General features: G+C 36.7%; 6 protein-coding genes across 6 annotated transcripts; 3 read left to right on the top strand and 3 right to left on the bottom strand.

The window, feature by feature from the left end:
• Positions 1 to 1,457: 1,457 nt before the first annotated feature.
• On the top strand, positions 1,458 to 7,814 carry FDP41_011735 (uncharacterized protein; the record flags this gene model as incomplete). The annotated part of the gene is made up of 1 exon (XM_044702177.1): positions 1,458 to 7,814. The coding sequence occupies one exon, from the start codon at positions 1,458 to 1,460 to the stop codon at positions 7,812 to 7,814; it is 6,357 nt and encodes a 2,118-aa protein (XP_044566587.1).
• Positions 7,815 to 7,869: 55 nt separating this feature from the next.
• FDP41_011734 (uncharacterized protein) lies at positions 7,870 to 10,041 on the bottom strand (the record flags this gene model as incomplete). Its single annotated transcript, XM_044702176.1, has 1 exon — positions 7,870 to 10,041. One exon carries the CDS (start codon positions 10,039 to 10,041, stop codon positions 7,870 to 7,872), a length of 2,172 nt encoding a protein of 723 aa, XP_044566586.1.
• Positions 10,042 to 10,986: 945 nt separating this feature from the next.
• Positions 10,987 to 12,492, bottom strand: FDP41_011733 (uncharacterized protein; the record flags this gene model as incomplete). Its single annotated transcript, XM_044702175.1, has 1 exon — positions 10,987 to 12,492. The coding sequence occupies one exon, from the start codon at positions 12,490 to 12,492 to the stop codon at positions 10,987 to 10,989; it is 1,506 nt and encodes a 501-aa protein (XP_044566585.1).
• Positions 12,493 to 12,711: 219 nt separating this feature from the next.
• FDP41_011732 (uncharacterized protein) lies at positions 12,712 to 13,707 on the top strand (the record flags this gene model as incomplete). The annotated part of the gene is made up of 1 exon (XM_044702174.1): positions 12,712 to 13,707. One exon carries the CDS (start codon positions 12,712 to 12,714, stop codon positions 13,705 to 13,707), a length of 996 nt encoding a protein of 331 aa, XP_044566584.1.
• Positions 13,708 to 13,791: 84 nt separating this feature from the next.
• On the bottom strand, positions 13,792 to 15,741 carry FDP41_011731 (uncharacterized protein; the record flags this gene model as incomplete). The annotated part of the gene is made up of 1 exon (XM_044702173.1): positions 13,792 to 15,741. The coding sequence occupies one exon, from the start codon at positions 15,739 to 15,741 to the stop codon at positions 13,792 to 13,794; it is 1,950 nt and encodes a 649-aa protein (XP_044566583.1).
• Positions 15,742 to 16,278: 537 nt separating this feature from the next.
• Positions 16,279 to 19,470, top strand: FDP41_011730 (uncharacterized protein; the record flags this gene model as incomplete). Its single annotated transcript, XM_044702172.1, has 4 exons — positions 16,279 to 16,713; positions 16,786 to 17,460; positions 17,514 to 19,043; positions 19,132 to 19,470. The coding sequence occupies 4 exons, from the start codon at positions 16,279 to 16,281 to the stop codon at positions 19,468 to 19,470; spliced, it is 2,979 nt and encodes a 992-aa protein (XP_044566582.1).
• Positions 19,471 to 19,664: the final 194 nt, after the last annotated feature.

Below are 19,664 nucleotides of genomic sequence, written 5' to 3'. Positions count from 1 at the left end.
TTGAAAAATTATGTCTTTGATAGAATTCTCTACTAAAGGACCAGTTCAATAAAGAATTTCGTGAATTTAAAAAAATAAAAAAGTGAATAAATAGCTATTAGATGAATAGTTTAGAAAATAAGGGTAGATGGATAGACTTGCGCAGTGATTTGGTTTGTAAAAGATGAGCATGAACACACAATATTGTCAATTGAGCTCAGAGGATCTATGCGATCGTGTAGTCCCAAATATCTGGTCAATTTTGAGAAAATATTGATGATTGGTCTGAACAACGAACTTCGAAAACTGAAAGAAAACCATCGATGAGAAGGTGTGTCTTCCGTAAGCTCCATAATGTTGGACATCAAATTTGACTTTCGTTGTAAATCACAAACTATGGCTGAGTTTGGGTGATAGCATGGAAACCAATAGTGCTGCAAGAGTGACTCTGCATTGACAAAGAATAACATCCTACTGAAGTTTTTAGTAGGTCCATAAATTGATAGAAGGCAACAGACGGAAGTGTGATACTCTGTCCGTTGCACTTTACATCCTTTTCTCGAAGGTCTTCAATTATTATCTTGTTATTGCGCATTGAAAGTTGTCCATGTATTCGTTTTGGTGTCGAATATCTATCTGTCTTCAAAATTTTAAAGATACTTGTTTTGGATAATCTTCCATCATCACAAAAGCACCAATCTAGCTCAAACGGTAAATACACTTTTGAGAGTTGTTGTTTGACAGACACTTGCATCTTGTGTGTCTGTGCTGTATTTAGTAAATAAATAAAGTTGTTTTGTGTAATAAATTCGAATATTTCCTTCAATCTTGAACATGGTAATTTTGCCCATAAACCTGTTCCTGGTGTTGAAATGTGGATAATCCCAAAAAGGTATAAGTGGAAGCTTGCAGAAAACGACAAACGTTAGTCATGCTTGCAGAAAGGGAGTGCATTTGGGATGGATGAAGGAAATATCCAAGATTTTGAGATGTCGATCGAAATATTGTACACAATATATCAATCAATGATACAGGTCTTTCCGTTGAATGAGCGTTGAATTGTTTGATCACAATATTCCTTAACTGAAATTCAATAAAGTCCGAATCAAAATCATTATTGTCATTCTTAAAGGCATATCTCAAAAGTATCATCCATGTATCGCTCAATAAGACTCTCTATGATAAATACTCGCAAATTTCAGCCATCATTTCTGGAGGAAGATTTTTCAAATTTCCACGATCATACTTTTCTTTCATCATGGACTCGCTGTGGTTGGGATCGGAATTCCTCAATACTGAAGTATCATGATGGGAAAAATTCATTCTAGTGGATGGATTGATAATTTTTCAATAGTGATCACTATCTGAATTCAATAGTTTGATCTAATTCAAAAAAGGAATAATGTGATGCTGTTTCAATAAAAGATGATGTGGTGATGGCTCTGGAATTAATTTCAGTATTTTTGTTTTGAAAAAAAATGCAAAACTCAGCCAACAAGCAAAGCCTCGCTCTGGCCAACACGGTCAAAGAAAAACTCGCCTCTCGGGAAGTCATGGTTCAGAGGCAAGCCATTCTTGGGTTGTACAATGAGATTAAAAATCCAAATACACCTCCATCAATGGCAAATGATATTGTTCAATTGTTGGTTTCTAATGTTAAGAGTAAAAAGTCAAATCGGACTGTGGCTACTTGCTCGCTGGATGTTTTGGTGAAAATATTTACGGAATTGGACGTAAAGAGTCATCATCACATTAAGGACATTCCCGTTCAAAATGCTGTTGAGCAGTTATTGAAGTTTGCTATTCAAATTCATCCTGCTTTAGTTCCACATTTAACACGATCGGTGGTGGCAATTTATTTAGGCAAATTCATGACCGAACATCACAACGACAGCCATCATTCAAAGACATCAAAGGAAGTCACACGGCTCTGTATGAATTTAACTTCGGGTACATCAGGCTCTCCGTTGGTAATGCTCATTCAAAATCGTAATGAATGTCTTGTTGAAATTTTGAACCAATTATTCTCATATTTGACCAACTCGGAATACCAATTTGCTAAATTATTTAGATTTTTCTCTCCCCTGTTTTGCCATATCCTCACAAATAGACACTTATTTCATTCTGTGGAGACAAATGAAATTCGCCACGAACAATATGAAGAAGATGAGAGCTTACCCTCTGATAAGTCCATTCCAAGAAATATAATGGGAAGTGGAACAATGTTGCGAACAGATACTATGAGCTCAACCCATTTAAAGTTGAAGCTTTTGACTGAATTGAGAGCGGTAATTCTTTTCAAAACTCAGAAAGCGCTGTCCTTTGATGCAGAAACTGATGAAGAGAAAAAGCTCAAAGCTGGCTTATTGAAGCAAGCCTACTCTATAGTATTATATTTGGTCCACTTTTTACCTGCATTTGGAGTTGATGTTAATTCTGATGTTGTAACAACATGTCTTTCACCTCTGAAAACTGTACTTGATCTAGTGTTACAATTTGATTCGATCTTTGCATCGCTTGAAGCAGAAGATCCAGATTTTTGTGAAACCTATCTCAATACTCTTGGAAATGAATTTGAACAAATTTCTGTTATTAGATCTATAGTTTATAGACATTTTATGTCTTTGTATATTGAGATGAATCATCACCAGGTGGATATAGAAATGTATTTTAATTATTTATTTGATATTGTCAAGAATAGCTTGGAACACTTTGTTGAGTTTATCCCAATGATCTGTAATTCTATAGTTAATGCTGAAACTGAAATCGAAATTAATTCATGGATGAAAATTCTGAAAGAGCTTGTAACTTTACTTACAGAAAATTTAGATGATTTCGAAGAATTTTTCAACAGTTTAAACACTAGTCATCGAAATACTTCCTTCGGAGGATGCTCATTTAACGTGATTGTTACAACCAATTTGCTATACCCAATGGTTGTGTTATTACATACAGCAACAAGTGGCACTGAAGCAAATCGAGCGATTTCTTTTAGATGTATTCAGAAAATTGAGTCCTTCATCAAAGGAAAGTTTTCTGTTGACCTAATTCGAGCAGAAAATCCAACTGATAACGACGATGACCAACAAACCCAAACCGATAGCATTTTATCCAAACTTGGTGACATCTTACCAGTGTTTCAACGTTATGAGATTGCCATGTTATCATGCCACTACAGATTAATGGCCAAAATGATGCATCAAAGCAATGAACAGATTAATGTCAATGAAGAGTTCCTTGTTCAGTGGCTGTATTCTGTGATTAGCCTTATTCCAAGAAATTCTGAAGCCATTGACAACGCTACCTATGTTTGCAGCACGATTGGCATGCTATTCTTGTTATCAAGACGAGAATTTTGCAACAGAGAGTATATTCGAATGCAAATCGTGAAAGCCATTGAATCACTGACATCTGAGATAATAACGCTAAAGGGAGGCCTATTATTGCAACCATTAGTATTTTATGAATTACCCAAAGAAACAAACACATCGTCAACCATTGCTCTGATGAAGCTACTACCAAAGCTAGGCACCAAAAACGATGTTAATGTTACTCCAATCGTGAAAATTCTAAGTAATATGATGTACAATAAGGATCTATTGCCCAGAGTCATTAGGTTGTTCACCGAGTTGTGGAAACAAAATGAGAAATTTTTCACCAAGCTGAAAGGATTTTTATTTTCCTTTTCCAAGTACATCCAAAGTGATTCCAATAACCAGATCGTACAGATTGAAAATTATGACCACTTATCAAACTTTGACATTGAAACACGATTAGCCTTAGCTTGCTCTGCCTACGAAGTTTGTACTTTGAAGATTGATAAGGGAGCAGAATTGCTGCCTTTAATTACTAGAATGCTATGCCAAGAGAACAACGCAACAGTTCTTGGTTATGCGCTTAAGGCAATAACAATTCTTTGTCAGAACCATGTTGTAGACTTTTACACCGTTTGGTATAAAGTCATTCAACAAAATGTATTGGCAAATGCTGAACACAGTTTTGAGGTGAGGAGGGACATGTGCCAATTCTTCCAATGCTCTGTTGAGCCTATTTCATTTGATAACATGACTGAAAATCAAAAGAAGGCAAGAGAAGATGACGAGTTCAATTTATTTGTTGACTATGACTCGCCACACAAGCATGAAGTCAAAGAAATTATTGATATTTTATGGACTCATACTTGTGACGACAATGAACAAGTAAGATTAGCTGCATTTAAAACTTTGAGCATGTATCCTTTGCATGTGATGCTTTATGCTATGAAAACTGAAGAGAGTGACGATGAAGATACACCTCAACAAATAGGATCTGAAGTTCTAGAGCAACGTGAAGAAAGCATCTTTGCAAAGCAAGAAATTAGACGCGGTTGGCTGTTAAATCTGTGTGCTGTCTTAATAGAGAGGCTGCAAGTTGAAACTTCGAAAGATGTCATGCTCGCTGCAACTCCAATGATTCAGCATGTGCTTAAGGCAGAATTAAGAAAACCAAAAAACACTTCAATCGTTTCGAAGGACAAAAAGGCCAGCACTCAATCCATTGGACTCACATCATTTGAGAAATTTGATTCATTGGCTGACTTTGTAGTGAAGCAATATGAAAGTAAGAAGAATATGCAAGTCACAGCTCCCGCTGTATTATGGCAAGGAAATTTGGCAAAGGCCAAACCTCCAATTCCTGAGACAGAGGCATTCAAAAGACTGCTGAGCGAACTTGCGATGGATATTGTGGTTGGCAGCAGTCCAGAGGACTTCTTTTCCCAGCTCATTCTTACTCAAGGCTTCTTCTCCATGTCTCGTGACTATTTCTTTACGGCTGTAGAGTCTTTCAGAGACAAAGATTCACAAACTCATTTTGATGATGCTTTTGCAGCAGTCTTTTCTAACCTTAAAACCAGCATTGACCAGAGCACAGTTCCTTCAACCACTGGAAATTATATTTTGGCTCTTGCTGGATTGTGTTTGGCTCTTCCAATTAATGCTCACCATCATGTGTTGAAGATTATAGAACTTGTTACAAAGAAATTATCATCTTCTAATGAAACACAGGAAGACATCAAATACGCTTGTAATATGGTCCTCGCAAGTGCGTCCTTTGAAATTCACATTTTTTCTCAGTTGTACGATTTAACCAAAATTTTACTGTCACAACTTCATGGAATGGTAAACGAAAACTCTAATCAAGACATTTCATCAGCATCACCTGCGATAGCATTAGGTATTATTGTCAAAAATCTTTGCTTATCCAAGTCAGACAATTATGAAAAAGGGTTGCATCTCTTGCATTACATTGCTAACAACTTGTTCAGTTTATGCTTTAACGATAGTAGACAATTATTTGTACCTCAATCAGAAGATGAGAAGCAGAAACACACTGAAGCTTTTAAACACATTAAGAGTTTCAACTTTAACTGGAAGCAAAAATCAAACTTATTGTTCGGAATGGCACAAGTAACAGATACTCTCATTCGTGTAGGGGAAATTGAAGCAGCAAATACCATTCTTAATGAGTTAAAAAAAGAACAACAAGTTGTCGAAAAATTCATTTCTGATCCAAAGAGCGTGGATTCCAATTTGTTGGAAATTTGCATTCCAAGCTGTATGGTACTATCACAAATTGTACTTTCTCTTTACCATTGTAATGAGATGAATTCCGAACAAGTTGGAGAATATCTCGACATGTATGATGTTTTGCTTCAAAAACTCGAGGGTAAGAACCTCTCATCCTATCTTCGACTGTACATGTATGTCAGTGCTGGTTATGGATCATTATTATTTGGTGCCTTATGTGAAACTGTAAGAAGAGGAGAAGAAGATCAAGAATCTGGCAAGCATTTCAGAAGATTGTATCTAGAAAAATTTACCAATGCCATTACGCAATATGAAGACGTATATTCGCAAGGAGATTCATCACCTTATCAAATAGGTAGTTTGCTATTCCTTGCATGCATGCTTGGTGTTGATTTATTCTCACCAATTTCCAAATCAAAATCAGATGACAGTGACGTGTTTGGATTACAATCTTCAGAGAAAAGGCCACTCTCCATTTCAACTTACAGAAGTATCTTCTTTAATAAGATTTTATTACCAAAAAATTCTATCAAGAAATTAGCAAGTAGAGCTATCGATATTTTCAGAAGTTCAAGTACAGAGCCAAAACTTTCTATTAAGGTCAGAAAATATTCGTCACTCTTTGCTGGAATATTTTCAAGTATTTACAAGACTGAAGATCATGTGTTAGAGAATGCAGATAGAATTCCTGTTAAATATTTAAGCGAGAGTGGTTTGGTTGTGTACTTTGTGCAACAATTGACATTGTTAGAAAAAGAAGAATCGTTGCAAACCAAACTTCAAGAAAATTCAGCTCTTCATAATTTGTTATGGACTGAAAAACTTCCCAAGCTTACTTGGTCAAAAGTAATCCTTGATGTTTTCAGAAGATCTACTTCATCGAATGGTGATGAAATTTCTCAAGACATACAAAAGAACTGCATTAGGTTCTTCTGTAAGGACGCACAAGGAACAACATCCTCTTCTAACAGCATTTCAGCAATGTCAAGTTTGTGTGAGCCTCAATCTTTCCTTTCTTTAGCTAAACCTGTACAGCTTGAAATTGCAAATATTTTCCCACAGCTTATTGCCATGTTTCCACCTTCTAGAACTTGCTCATTAATTTATGACTGGATTAATCTGACTTTTGTGACCAAACAAATCGATGAATCGATTATTTTCAACGCCTTGAAGAAGTTACATCAGTGTGAAGTGAAAAGTAACTTGGCTAGCGTGCGAAAATATGTTGAGGACGAAGTGCTTGCAATTATTGAAGACAAGATTGCCAATTTGGTATCCGATCGATCTCTGGAATTGTTGAATGTCAAAAGCAACCCTTCGAATTCGCTGAAAAATCCATTTTCAATTTCCATTTCAGTCCAAGTTGGAGATAGAGCAATGAAAATGATCGAACAGTTTGCTCAAGTATTGATTTGCAACAATTTAACAAGTCACACCCTCATTACTCATTCACACATTTATGAGAATAGCGACAAACTGCTCGTTAATTTATTATTGAGATGTCAATATGCCAAATTAACCGATGATATTTCTCCATTGAAACTTTTAAGACAAGCCGCAGTGAATGGCTACCAAACAGAGTCACAACAATCTGTGAATAACATGCTAACATCTATTCTCACTTGGATCACTTCAGAAGTTTTGGACTCACACATTTCATATTCCAACAGAAGAAAATTTGTACAAGACACCATTGCCATGCTTTCCTTTGTGTTTAATGATTTAGAGTCGGCCTATTTTAACACGTATGCTTCCTCCATCCCAATTCCATTTGCTTTGGAGAACTTACAGAGATCACTACTATTCTTGTCTAGTATTTCACTCATTCTTGGTGTTGGTGACATTTTTGCATTCCAACATGCGCATGATACCCTGTTGAACAACAGAACTGTGACCATTGAAACATCAAATTTGGATTTGCGTTTGCTCGTTCATGGACTTGCAACCTCTTTTAAAAACAAACAACTCGATTCAAGCACTGAGCACAGTCTCATGTCACGAATGTACTCCCTTCTAGCAAACTTCTCAGTGGCGTCACACGCAACAAATGTGAGTGTCGATCAAAAATCCAGCAAACAAACATCTTCCAGCAAGAACCAAAAATACGAATCGGCCAAAGAAGCTCTTGAGAAAATTTTGTTCGATTTTATTGTACCCTTGCTGGCCCAAATAAGAATGCTAAGAGATGACCAACAAGTTTCCTTGAATCAAATTGGGGGCCTTTTGGAAAATCATGCTCTTAAAATGTGCAGCAAGCTTCAAAAATAAAACGCGAGAGACTGATGAACATTCATTGTTAATCTTGCAAATCTCTCTGATTTGCTTAAACAAACAAAACAACGTTTTTCTTGACATTTTTCTTCCATGTTTCTTTGTCAAAACTGCTATACTTTAACACAATATCTTCCTTAAGTCTGGCAACTCCAGTTTTGGATCTAGCACTCACAAAAATCATTCGATAGTCCTTTGTGGTCTCATCTTTGGCATGATAATTGAGCGTAAAGCCTTTTCGAAGGGGATCTAGTTTGAAAACCTTGAATGCCATGCGTGCCAAGTCATCCACAAACGTCAAATCACACTTTGTAAGAACAATTTGGAAGGGCACTTTGTTCTGTTCCAAGAATTTTATCATATCGACGTCTCTCTTCTTCAGACCGAGGCGAGAATCAATTAGCATGAAAACCATTTTCAAATCTGAACCACTATTCACAAAATATGATTTCATCAACTCCAACCACTTTTGTGTGACAAAACTATCCTTAGTAAAAGCAAATCCATAACCAGGCATGTCAATTAAACAAAAAGCCTTTCCAAATCGGTGGAAATTTAAATCCTTAGTTTCTCCAGGGCGTTCTGAGGCCTTCAAGTTATTTCGTCCTGTAATTGCATTGATGAGTGAACTCTTTCCAACATTAGATCTTCCAATAAATGCAATTTGAGGAATTCCTTTAGTTTTTTCGATCATTCTTTCCATGGTATAGAGTTTTCTCTTAAAGTTATTCGTTGTATTTTCTGGCTCATTTTCCTTGGTTGTTTTCTGTTCATTATTCTCCTCTTGTTCTTCATTGGCCGCTTGTTCATAATACTTCTTATAAAGCTCATAAATATTTTCTTCTTTTTCAAGAAGAGTATTCAATTCTTCTTTTGACATTGATTCCAAGTCTTCCGTTGTTAATTGACTTATTTGAGAGTTTTCTTTTGGGGTTTCATCTTCTTCATCATTTTCTTCTTGCTTTAATTGATTTTTCTCAAACTCTTCCATAACTCTTTTTTCATCTTCCTCAGAGAGACCAACAGATCCTATATATTTCATTCTATTATTCTTAAATATCCAATTGACACATTCTTCGTTAACTTGCATATCTGCTCTGAATTCAGCTTGATTGTAAATGGTATTGGTTTTGTTTGTTCTTTTCACTATTTGTTGACGTTTGAGCTGAGCTTCAATGACCCTATTTTGATTCACCATTTCTTCGAGCTCCTTTTTTGAGGCTTCTGAAATTTCTGCTTTTCCTTCTTTGCCTCCTATCAAATATGTTAAATAATCAAACTGTTTCATTCCCTTTCTTGCAAGTCCACAAAGAAATATTTCCTTAAGTATCGAGTCGACAACAGGTAATGTTCTAAACTTCCTATTGCTTGACACTCCTGGTTTGTTAAACATTTGTACATAGGAGTTCAATTTTTCCTTTGAAACAATGTCAATCACCTCAACTTGTTCTTCGTTGACAGATTTGTGTGAAGTCTTTTTGCCCTTACTTTTTGATTTCTCGTCCTCGAATTCTTCTAATTCCTCATCATAATCTCCAATTTCATAATCATCCTCGTCATGGTCATTGAATTTGCTTTCTTTCTTCTTTCTATAAGATTCTTCCTTTGTTGAGTTCATAGAAAACTCAACGTTTGGTAAATTCTTTGCAGATTTAGTGTCATCCTTGTGGCTGGCTGGCGATGCAGCTCCTTTTTCAACTCTTTCTCTCGTTTGGTTTTGTTTGTTATTTACAGCTTTTCTTTTTGTATCATGTTTTTGAAATTCATTTTGATGGTTTGGATTTCGTAGAGTTGTTTGAGAGTCTTGTTGTTTAAGGGTTCTAGAAGAATAGACTTTCTCCACTCTATTTGAATTATTGTTGTTCTTTCCATTAGCAGTACTAGTAGCATGCAATTTACTGGATAATTTCTTGGAGTTATTTTGTGTATGCTTCTTCTTATTGTTTACCTCCCGATGGATTTCTTGATTTTTTGTTTTAAACGCACGATGATGTTTCATTTCCATCGAATCTGCATCGGACGATTGGGCCATTGATGAAGATTTCCATCGTTGCCATCCTTGCTCCGAGAATTGAACATTCCCAACATTCCGATTCATAAATCCCTCATCCTGATAACCACTCGGAATGGTTGCAACAAGGAGTGGATTCCATTTATTTTTCAACAACAACAATCGTGTGCCATCCATTCCACTACTACTAAAAGTCAACAACCGTTTCAACATTTTTTTTGTAATTGTCATAAACAACAAGACACTCCATTCAAAAGACTATTGACTTGTCCATTGAACTGGAATGGATTCCCTTGCCGTAGTAGTGGTGATGGTGAACCCTGTGAAGATTTCTTTTTAGAAATTCAATAAAATCTCTTCGTATCATTTGAGACCAATTTCTTGGCGCGAACTTTTTTTGGAGAAACAATCAAAAAAAATCATCACATTCTCGTTTTGGTGGTGAATTAATAGAATTTAAAAAAAGTTTTCACATGATGCCTGCATATGGGTGATCTCTTTCTCAATACTTTCAACTTGTTCTCTTTCTCTATGAATTTCTTGTGTGGCAATTAGAGATTCCTCCTTTATGTCAACATTCGAAGAGTGTCGCGTTGGGAATTGCCACTCACAATGCCAATATCTTGTCGGGATGGATCAATTCCTTTCCACATTTGTTTGCTGCTTGTTTCATTCATCGATCCAAAGTGTGGAGAGTGATTTATGTGTTGTTTTTGAGTATCTTTTTGGTGATGCAAACCTTGTATTGGTGGGTGCCTTATTTCTTTGATTGTTGTTCCGTTTGGCATCGTCAGGGAGAAGAGGGATTCAAAAAGTATGAGTTGCTGTTTGGAACGAGTTGGAGAGTGTTGCCAAATTTGGGTACTCATATTGTGCCAGACTTGGAGCACACCATTTTAACACCTCTCACACTTGTGACATGGATATTGACTCTTAAGAATGTTCTATTGGGTGATTATTCCAAAACGAAGGTTGAATAAAAAGTAGATCATAAAATATTATATATCGTTCAAGTAAATTAATTCAAAACTTTGGATGGCTTGCCATTGGTTAGATTCACTTTCCTTAAAAAATCAAAACATTCTTGGCCAAATTTTAAATCAAAATGTTCTCATGTTTCGTTCGAATGAACCTATTCATGTGAGAACACTTTTCATTTTACTTTTTGAAATGGCTAAGAATGTTATCAAGCTCCCACTCTTTCATGCTTCCAAAATAATCATCGTCATAATCAAATTCATCCATATATTCATTTCCATTCTCATTCAAACCATTGTCATAGTAATCAAATGCTTGATCCATATCATATTTGCGCTGAGAGGGATTCGCATTGGTAATAAATGTCACATTGGGAAGTGGCTGGTTCACTATCTTTGTGTTCGTTTGCTCATCTCTGGACTTACTGAGCACATGTGCAACTCCTGCCGAAGTGGCATGCTTACCAGTGTTGGATAACATGGCCTTTCTCTCGATTGCACGTGGGCTTTTTACTGGTTGTCTCAAAACCTCATCAGCTTTTTCGATCTTCTTTTTGGTAGTCTTCTTGTTAGATGGTTTTTGATCTTGGAATTCTTCCCATTCGTCTATGTCTTGCTCAATTTCAGAACGTCGCTTTGATTTAGAACTTTGAGATTCCTTGGAGAAATCTTTGCTTTGTGAAAACTTCTTGCTTTCAGATATTGATCCACGAGGAAATCGACTCTTTTCCATTCGAGGAGCATTTTCTTCAAATGATCTTTTCTTTGGAGCATCATCAAACTCTCTCTTAGTCCTTTCTCCCCTGGCAGGTCTGAAACTTGTTTTAAATATTTTGTCATCATCAGATCTTGGTTTGGATGGTGATCTAGTTCTGCCAAATTTGTCTCCTCCTCTAAATTTATCTCTATCTTCTCTTTCTGTTCTAAAGGATGGCTTTCGTTCAAATCTATTCTCATATCTATCCTCTCTTGGTTTTCTTTCAACTCTACTCTCATCTCTGGATCTTTCTTCTCTGAATGAGGGGTTTCGTTCAAATCTGTTGTTCTCATCTCTATTTTCTCTGAAAGTTGGCTTTCGTTCAAATCTGTTGTTCTTCTCTTCGAATTTTGATGATGATTTGAAATCTTTCCTGCTCTCACCACTGAACGAGGCTCTTCGACCGCTTTCTTCTCTAAATTTATTGCTGGCTGGCTTTGCATCTTCATACTCAGAATAACGTGAACTTCTTCTTGGTGGAGCAAGGGCTTCCTCTCCCCAATCATCTCTTCTGGAATCACGGAATGAGCTTCTTCGCTCAACAGGCTTCCTGCTCTCAAAAGAAGAAGGCTTGGATGTTGTCTTGTCCTCTTTTACGGCTGACTTTTTTCTATCTGTCCATCGTTCTGCTGGAGCTGGTTTGGAGTAACCACTACTAACACCTTTACCTTCTCCGAGCTGATCAACGTATTTTGATCTATCCAATCGGCCGCCATCTTGTTTTCTTTTTGATGAAGAAGAGACTTTAGAATCTTTGTCCCATGATGATGAAAATGATTTGAATCGTTCTTGATTTTCTCCTCCCGAAATTGAGAATTTAATCATGACACCACGACTCAGCACCACGGATGATGATAAATTACCGTAAGGAGCAAAGAATTTTCCACTCCATTTCAACAAGTTCTGTGATGATGTCGAAACTCGAAACATTTTTTTTTGAGCTTTTATTCTTTTGGCTAACACTTTGATTGACCAAGAATTTCCATACCTTCAAATTATTCTTTGCATGATGAAACAAAAGCCCACAAAATTGTAAATGTTCCTTTGATAAGAGGAATATCTCTTATTATGATCCATTTGAGCAATTTCCATTCATGGTATGGTCGTTTAACCTTAAATCCAACACTTAACCGAATTTTTCCAAACAAAATGTCTCACTCCCACGCACATTCATCTTCTTCTTCTTCCTCTCTTCAACCAGCCACTCTCAAAGAATTTAATAATAACGTACATGTTCTCGAGAGAGGACACATCTTCTTCTTTTATCGTCCCAAAGTGATGAAAGAACACGTTCAAGAGATGAATGAGGTTCAAAAACTCTTGATCGTCTTGAAACCACATCGAATCGTTTCTGGAGGAGGACATGCACAAAGATTAGAGGAAGAACCTACACGGGTATTGATCGTTCCAAAGAAGACTCTCCCAGATATGGGAGAGAAACGTTTGGCCATTGTTTCTCAAGTGGATTCCGATGTGGATGAAATCGTCAAGAAGAGTCTCTCCGAGGAACATTATGAAACCTTCACTCGTGGTGAACGAGAATTGGGTGCTTGTCGGTTACTTGGAGAAGGACTCTATGAGCTCCTTGAACATCGAGAGAACCATACACACTTGTCCTATGTGTTGGAGTTTCCCAAGACTTGGGAACCTAATAGTGTTCAAGCTGAGTTTGGCATTCAAAGAGAGGACACTTTGATTTTGAGTGCAAAGAATCCTCAAACGTATATGGCCAGTAGTGGATCATCAGCAACAGAAGGTCCTAGTGTCTCGTCTCGTAGTGGTGGTGTCTCAAGCAGTGCATTTTCTAAAAAAGGTCATAAGGAAATTCCACAATCCGTCATTGACCTATTTCATGGAAAAACCTTTACGAAGATTAATCCACCTTCCCTCTTGAGTCATGAGGGTTTACAGTTATTATTGATTGGTGCTGTCGAGTATGATGAAAGAGGAGTAGCCATTGTCGAGGAGGATTTAAAGAGAGAACATGAAAAATTGGAATGGGAAGCACGTGTGGAAGAGTCACATTTAAATCCCTCAAATCCACCCATGTCTCTTCTTGAAAAGGAGTTGCATGTGAAGCCAAGCGAGAGTGAGCAAAATGAAAATGTAAATATGGACGTTATGGAGACTGGGGAGTTTCAGTAAATGTTGTGTGCGGCTTGGTGAATGTTTCTCAGAACCAAAATAATATCCTTTTGTGTACAAGCAAGTGTTAGTATTAAATGATTCTTATTTATAATCAAGGAATGTCGTCGTAGACGTCATCTGGTACCACCATTGTGGTGGAGATGATGAGTTGGAAAATGTTTTTGCATTTTCCCTGATGGTTTGTTTAAATCGTAAAGAATCTTGAGACGGATTGTCACATTGCTGGCTCAACTCTTTAGCCAATTTCGAACCTCTCGCTTTCCAAAATGATTCATACAACAGATCTGAGTTGAGGAATGGTAAGGAAAAATCGGCAGCTAGTAAGTGACACACTCGTGTCATGTCTTCACCTAATTTGTAAAAGATGAAAAACCCTAAACAAGGCATGAAGCTCAATGATGAATGATGTTCATCCAAGCATGCAATCGATCGAAATGCAAACATGGACATGGTATGTCCATCGCCGACTGAGGTTGCAACTGCTGGAAAGGTTCTTTTTTTCACACATGGAATGTGCATGTCCATATGAAAATCACATTTTTGAATGCAAAAGGGAGAACAATCACTTGCTGGTAATAACAAAGGAGAGCTAGGTGAAAGAATGTCCAAATCTGAGATAGGAGTTTCTCCAACCTGGCATGCGCCATCTATATTCGTTGGTCGTAGATAATCTCGAAGGATGACTTCTTCTTGATGTTCCAAATATGAAATCCATGCGTTCACTACGTTCTCGAAAGATTGTGGTATTTCAAGGTCACATTTGAGAAATTTCATTGAACGTTTCATAGTTGTTGTTGATTCGTCCATTCCCATGATTGGTAGAGTAGTTCTCTCGGAGGTGAAAAGACGCATTTTCACGTGGTCGTTCTTCGTCACTTTTTCATGAATCAGTTTCCAATGATTGAGACCTTCCTGTGCTAAACGTAAACCAAAAGTTAACACTTGTTTAGAAATGGAATTACTTCTTGATGCATCTAAAACAAGCAAGGGTGGGATGGAATCGTGGCTAACACATGGAGAATTTGTGGCATGTCGCAAAAAGTATTCTTCTCCTTTTTCTTTCACCAAATTCAAAAACAATTCACTTCGTACAAATCGAGGAAATAACTCAGATTTCAAATCTTGATGAACAGTTTGTACAAGTTTCGCAAATAACACCTCTGGATCCATCTGTTGAAGAAGAGTGCTAACAGCATGTTCAATGGAATGCATTTCATAAGAGGAATTCACGAGGTGTGAAAAATTGCCATAAATGGTCGAAAACATGTCCAAAACCACTAATTGATGAGATCCAATATTCAGTTCATGCCTAGCACCATTGCGGATGTAATTTTCAATGATTTTTTGGAGTTTGTCGAAAATTTGCGTTAACTCTTTGAATAACCTTTTGGAATGTGTTTTGAGAGACTTTCTTTTGGTGTGTAAAGTTGGAGAGAAATTTGTAGGAGGAATTGGAATATCAATACTTGTTGAACCCACTTCGAGAAAGGGCGAATTGTGTACATGAACACTGTGACTATGTACACCATCATCTATGAATATTGAGCTCGAGTTATTAAAGCTGCTTTTAGAACTACAAGAACTTGACAAGGAGTCCACGGATAAACTCGATGAAATGGACAATCGGTTCAATTTCACAGATTTTCTAGCAGTAATTTTCAAGGATGAGGACCTTACACGGTTTGAATCTCTTGTTGATGACGATTGAAAAATCAACTGTTCATACTCATGTTGATACTCTTCCAAATCGTTCAAAAAGAGTAATGGTTCTTCTGTTCGATGAAATTTAAGAAATTCATGAAATAACCTTCGACTCTCTTGATCAGAAAGCACTTGTTCGAAACGAATGATGAGAGAAATGTCGTTACTATGATGCATCATGATTGGACCAGCACGTTCAGAATTTGAATTTTGTTCCACAACACAGCTCTGAACATTGAGACTTTCCGAACCACTGCTGTTCTGTTTCTTGCGAATAGTACTACTGGAGGATCGTGGAGAATCCATCCATCGTGGAAGGTGTGCGTTCATTTTGTTTTTGTGTGTTTCCTATTTGCACCCCAATTTGATAGATGTGGATATGTCCTCTCACCATCTCACCTGGGTGGTGGTGATTCTGAATCGAGAGTGAGTGGTGGTGGTCATCTTCTTGGATGAGAACAATTTTTTCAGGGATGATGAAAACAATTGTTCGGAACTTGAAAACGGCTATTGCTCTTTCTGAAAAAGTTTTGAATGTCGCTATTCAGGTCGATATTCCTGAATGAAAGGTCATGAATATGTACAAATTTTAAATATATGTATATATTGAAATGTATATATTTCAAGCAACAACATTCGATTCTTTGAAAGTCTTGTGGTTTCATTGTAAAATCATCCCAAAGAAAGTGTTACAAAAAAATGCCTCCCAAACAAAAATCCTCTCAATCACCCTCTCCGTTGGAAAAATGTTCTGGGACAACAACAAAGTCCAAATTCCTCGTTGGAAAGTTTTGGAACGAACGCAAATTGGCCAACTTGGTTCACCAGAAATGGTTTTGAGAGAGTTGATGAATGCTGAGAGGACCTATGAAAACAATTGATTTTTCTGTTTATTATTGGGGAGGAGAAGAGGCAAAGGCTCGTGAGGAGGAACAAAATCGTATCAAGAGAGTTTATGACTATGGAGCGAAATTGCTAAATTTGATTAAAAACAGCCTACCAGAGATTCCGAACGACAAAATAGAAAACGAGGAAACTCAACAGCAATATGTCGAGGAAATGTTGAAAAAGAATAATTTGTGGGATGGCCAAATGACACTCTTGCAAAAGGCCTTCCAATCTGATGTGCATCTAGACAAATTTATTGATTTTATGATCGATCTTTGGCCTGAACCAACTGCATCAAAGCTCATTTATTTGTTGAACATTCTCACCAATAACGATTTTGTGAAAACAAATATTCGTAGAAGACACATCATCAGAATTTGTAACTTTATCATGTATGAAGAGAGTTTTGAGACTGTGTGTAATTTCAGTCTCCACAAATTTCTGTTCAGCCATTTAGAAATTTCGTGGAATGTGCTGGAAACTTAGCTCATGGATGAATTGAGAACATCAAAACGGAAGCTGAGCAGCAAAGAAAAGAAAAAGCAAGGAGCACAGTACCTGTTCGAAATCAGATGTATAGAGTTTTTGTCCACCTTTTGTCAAAAAAAGGGTCAAGAGTTATACATGAAATCTCTGATCAAGATATACAAACAAGTTCTTGAGAATTGCGAAGATGAATATTTAAATTCAATAATTATTCTGGACCTCAAAGAAATGAAAGTGAACTCGAAATCTGTTTTTGAGATTGTTGAAGAAGTGTTTGAAAGAGAAATGGTATTGGAAGAAATTTCAGGCTCGTTTTATGAATTCTGTAAAGCCACAGGTACAGAAGAATTGGTAACTAAGCCCTACCTTCTTGGAAAAGACTCAAAAGAGGAATATAGAAAGAAGAGAAACCTCGAACATGAACGAAGACTTCATATTTTGAGTATTATGCGTAAAGGAACTGAAATGCCAGTTGGAAAGTATCCAAATATGAAAAACAAATTTACTATCAATCCCGAAATTTTTACCCCATCTGACATGAAACACAAGTTACAAAACTCTCTTCCTAATATTGAGCCAAAGAATCGTTGGCTATCATTGGAAAAGTTGCATGGAGATAAATTTGAACAAGTTCAAAAACAAGAGTTGATACGTTTTGCGACATTAGTGAATAGAGTAGGTATTTTTTGTAATCCAACATTATTGGTAACTGTGTTAAATAATTTCAGTTCAGGATATTATCTCTTAGACGTTCACGACCACTATCCCAACATCACAGAATCCATGACATTGTACAAATTAACGATGTAAAGGAGTATATTCAAGAGACTTTGGATGAACATTGCGTAAAGGCTGATTTTGTTGAATTCATTCAGCCTGATATTCAACCTTTCATTGATTACATTCAGAATGATAACAGCTTGCGCATGGATGATGCATTATTCTTCTTGGCCCAATGTAATACTGAAAATATTATGATTGTTGAGAAAATCGCACATCAAGCTTTTTCAATGAAACCACTGTATACCTATCTTATTGATCAAGATGGCTTTATTTCGAGAATTGAACAGCTATTATTTGACAATGTTCTTGGAGTTAGCACAGAAACGGAAGTAGAGAAAGAGATGAGATTGCAAGTGGTCCATGATTGTATTTGGCTCATCCAGGAGATGTTTTCGGCAATGACCCGTCACTCAGAAATTGCTCGAATCAGGTACATCCTTAATGAGACGAAATTGATAGAATCGATGATGTATTGCTGGATGATTGGCAGGAATGAGTTAATGATTAGTGAAGGATTTGCTGAGTGCTTTAAAGTGATGATCAAATGTAATGAAGCTGTTCCAATGGCTTTGGTGTTTAAAAAACAATTCCTAGCACTCATGATTGATAACTTATCGTTAGCTAAAACCTTGCCTGACAGAGAAGAGAATAAGTTAGATTTCAGCACGCTTGCTCGAACTGTATCCACCTTACTTTATCATGTTTCCATACCATCTGAAATCGATCATACTACAGGACTATTCCCAAAAAAGCAAAGAAAATTGTTAACTGCGATTGAAGAATGTAAAATTTTGTTGGATCTCTTGGAACTGTTAGAACAAAAGAAGTACTTAATTGAAGAACTATTTTCTTGGAAACTTTCACAACAACGACAGTACTATCATGACTGGATACCCTCATTTGCTACCCTATTTTCTCAAATGGTGAGACAACCTTCGTTGAGAGAGTACTTTTATAAGGACAACTTTAAATACTCTGAATTTATTTTGAAAGAAATAGTTTTTCCTTTAAGTGACACTTTGAGCGGATTTGGTGCCAAAAACTTGCCCGAGGCAAACACACCTGTGTGTTATGCGTTTATCAATTATTTATCTGTCATTAACCATTTATTATTTGATCCAGAGCAGAGAGAGAAATTTTTCTCAGATCCGATGAATCGAACATCGAAGAAAGGCCAAAAATTAGAGCATATGTGCTTCTATTGGATGGTAGAAATGCTGAAACTGTTTTCAAGTTCAAAAGCAGAGTTAACACAAGCACAACAATTTATATGGGGTAGAACCGCTTTTTGTGTTTGTTCTATGGTTTTGCATGACTCATTCCGAAAATATTTAGTGAAAGACACATATTTTGTGGAAATATTAATGGACTTTTTAAAGTCGAGAACAACTAGATTATTTCGTGATATTAAAAACGCATGCTGTAGAATTTTACAAGCAATCTTGAGAGATGAGGAGGTCAAAAACAAGATGGATGTGAATGCATTGTTGAAGTTCATTGACTCGGAGATGAACTTTGGTTTCCAATCTCCATATGAGAACAGAACATTGACGCCGCCATTAGTTACAAGTCTTTTACGATTTAATTGGTTCACAATTTGGAGAAGAAGCAGAGAAACTTGTGAAATCTAAATACCCACTCCTCAAGATACCTTTAAAGGAGGCTAAACGTCCACTTCCTAAATGTTTGTGTTGTGGAAAGGAAAGCACTCACAACAGTGAAACCTTAAAGAAATGTGGAGCATGTAGAGAAGCCACCTATTGCAGTGTGGAATGTCAACGAAAAGATTGGCCAAGACATAAATTAGAATGTGGAAAACAGCAACATGATTCTGCGGAAATTGTGGCAACCACAGAACCCACAAGTACTTCTGGCAAATCCACAAAGAGTAAAAAGAAGTAACAACGTGCGTGAATCTAATAGAATAGAATACAATTAGAATTTTTCATGGTGGAAGTTAATGAATCATACAATGCAATATTATTTATTTGAAACAAATCAGTTGAAATATTCCCTCTTACTCATCAGTCTATACAACAACCACCAAAATATGTTTCTACATTCACAATCGTCCTTTCTTGGAATTGCTTTTCCTC

Source organism: Naegleria fowleri (assembly GCF_008403515.1).
Source record: "Naegleria fowleri strain ATCC 30894 chromosome Unknown tig12, whole genome shotgun sequence".
Taxonomy (NCBI): domain Eukaryota; phylum Heterolobosea; class Eutetramitea; order Acrasida; family Naegleriidae; genus Naegleria; species Naegleria fowleri.
The sequence above is the reverse complement of the archived record's forward strand: the minus strand, read 5'-3'. Positions and strand labels throughout refer to the sequence as shown.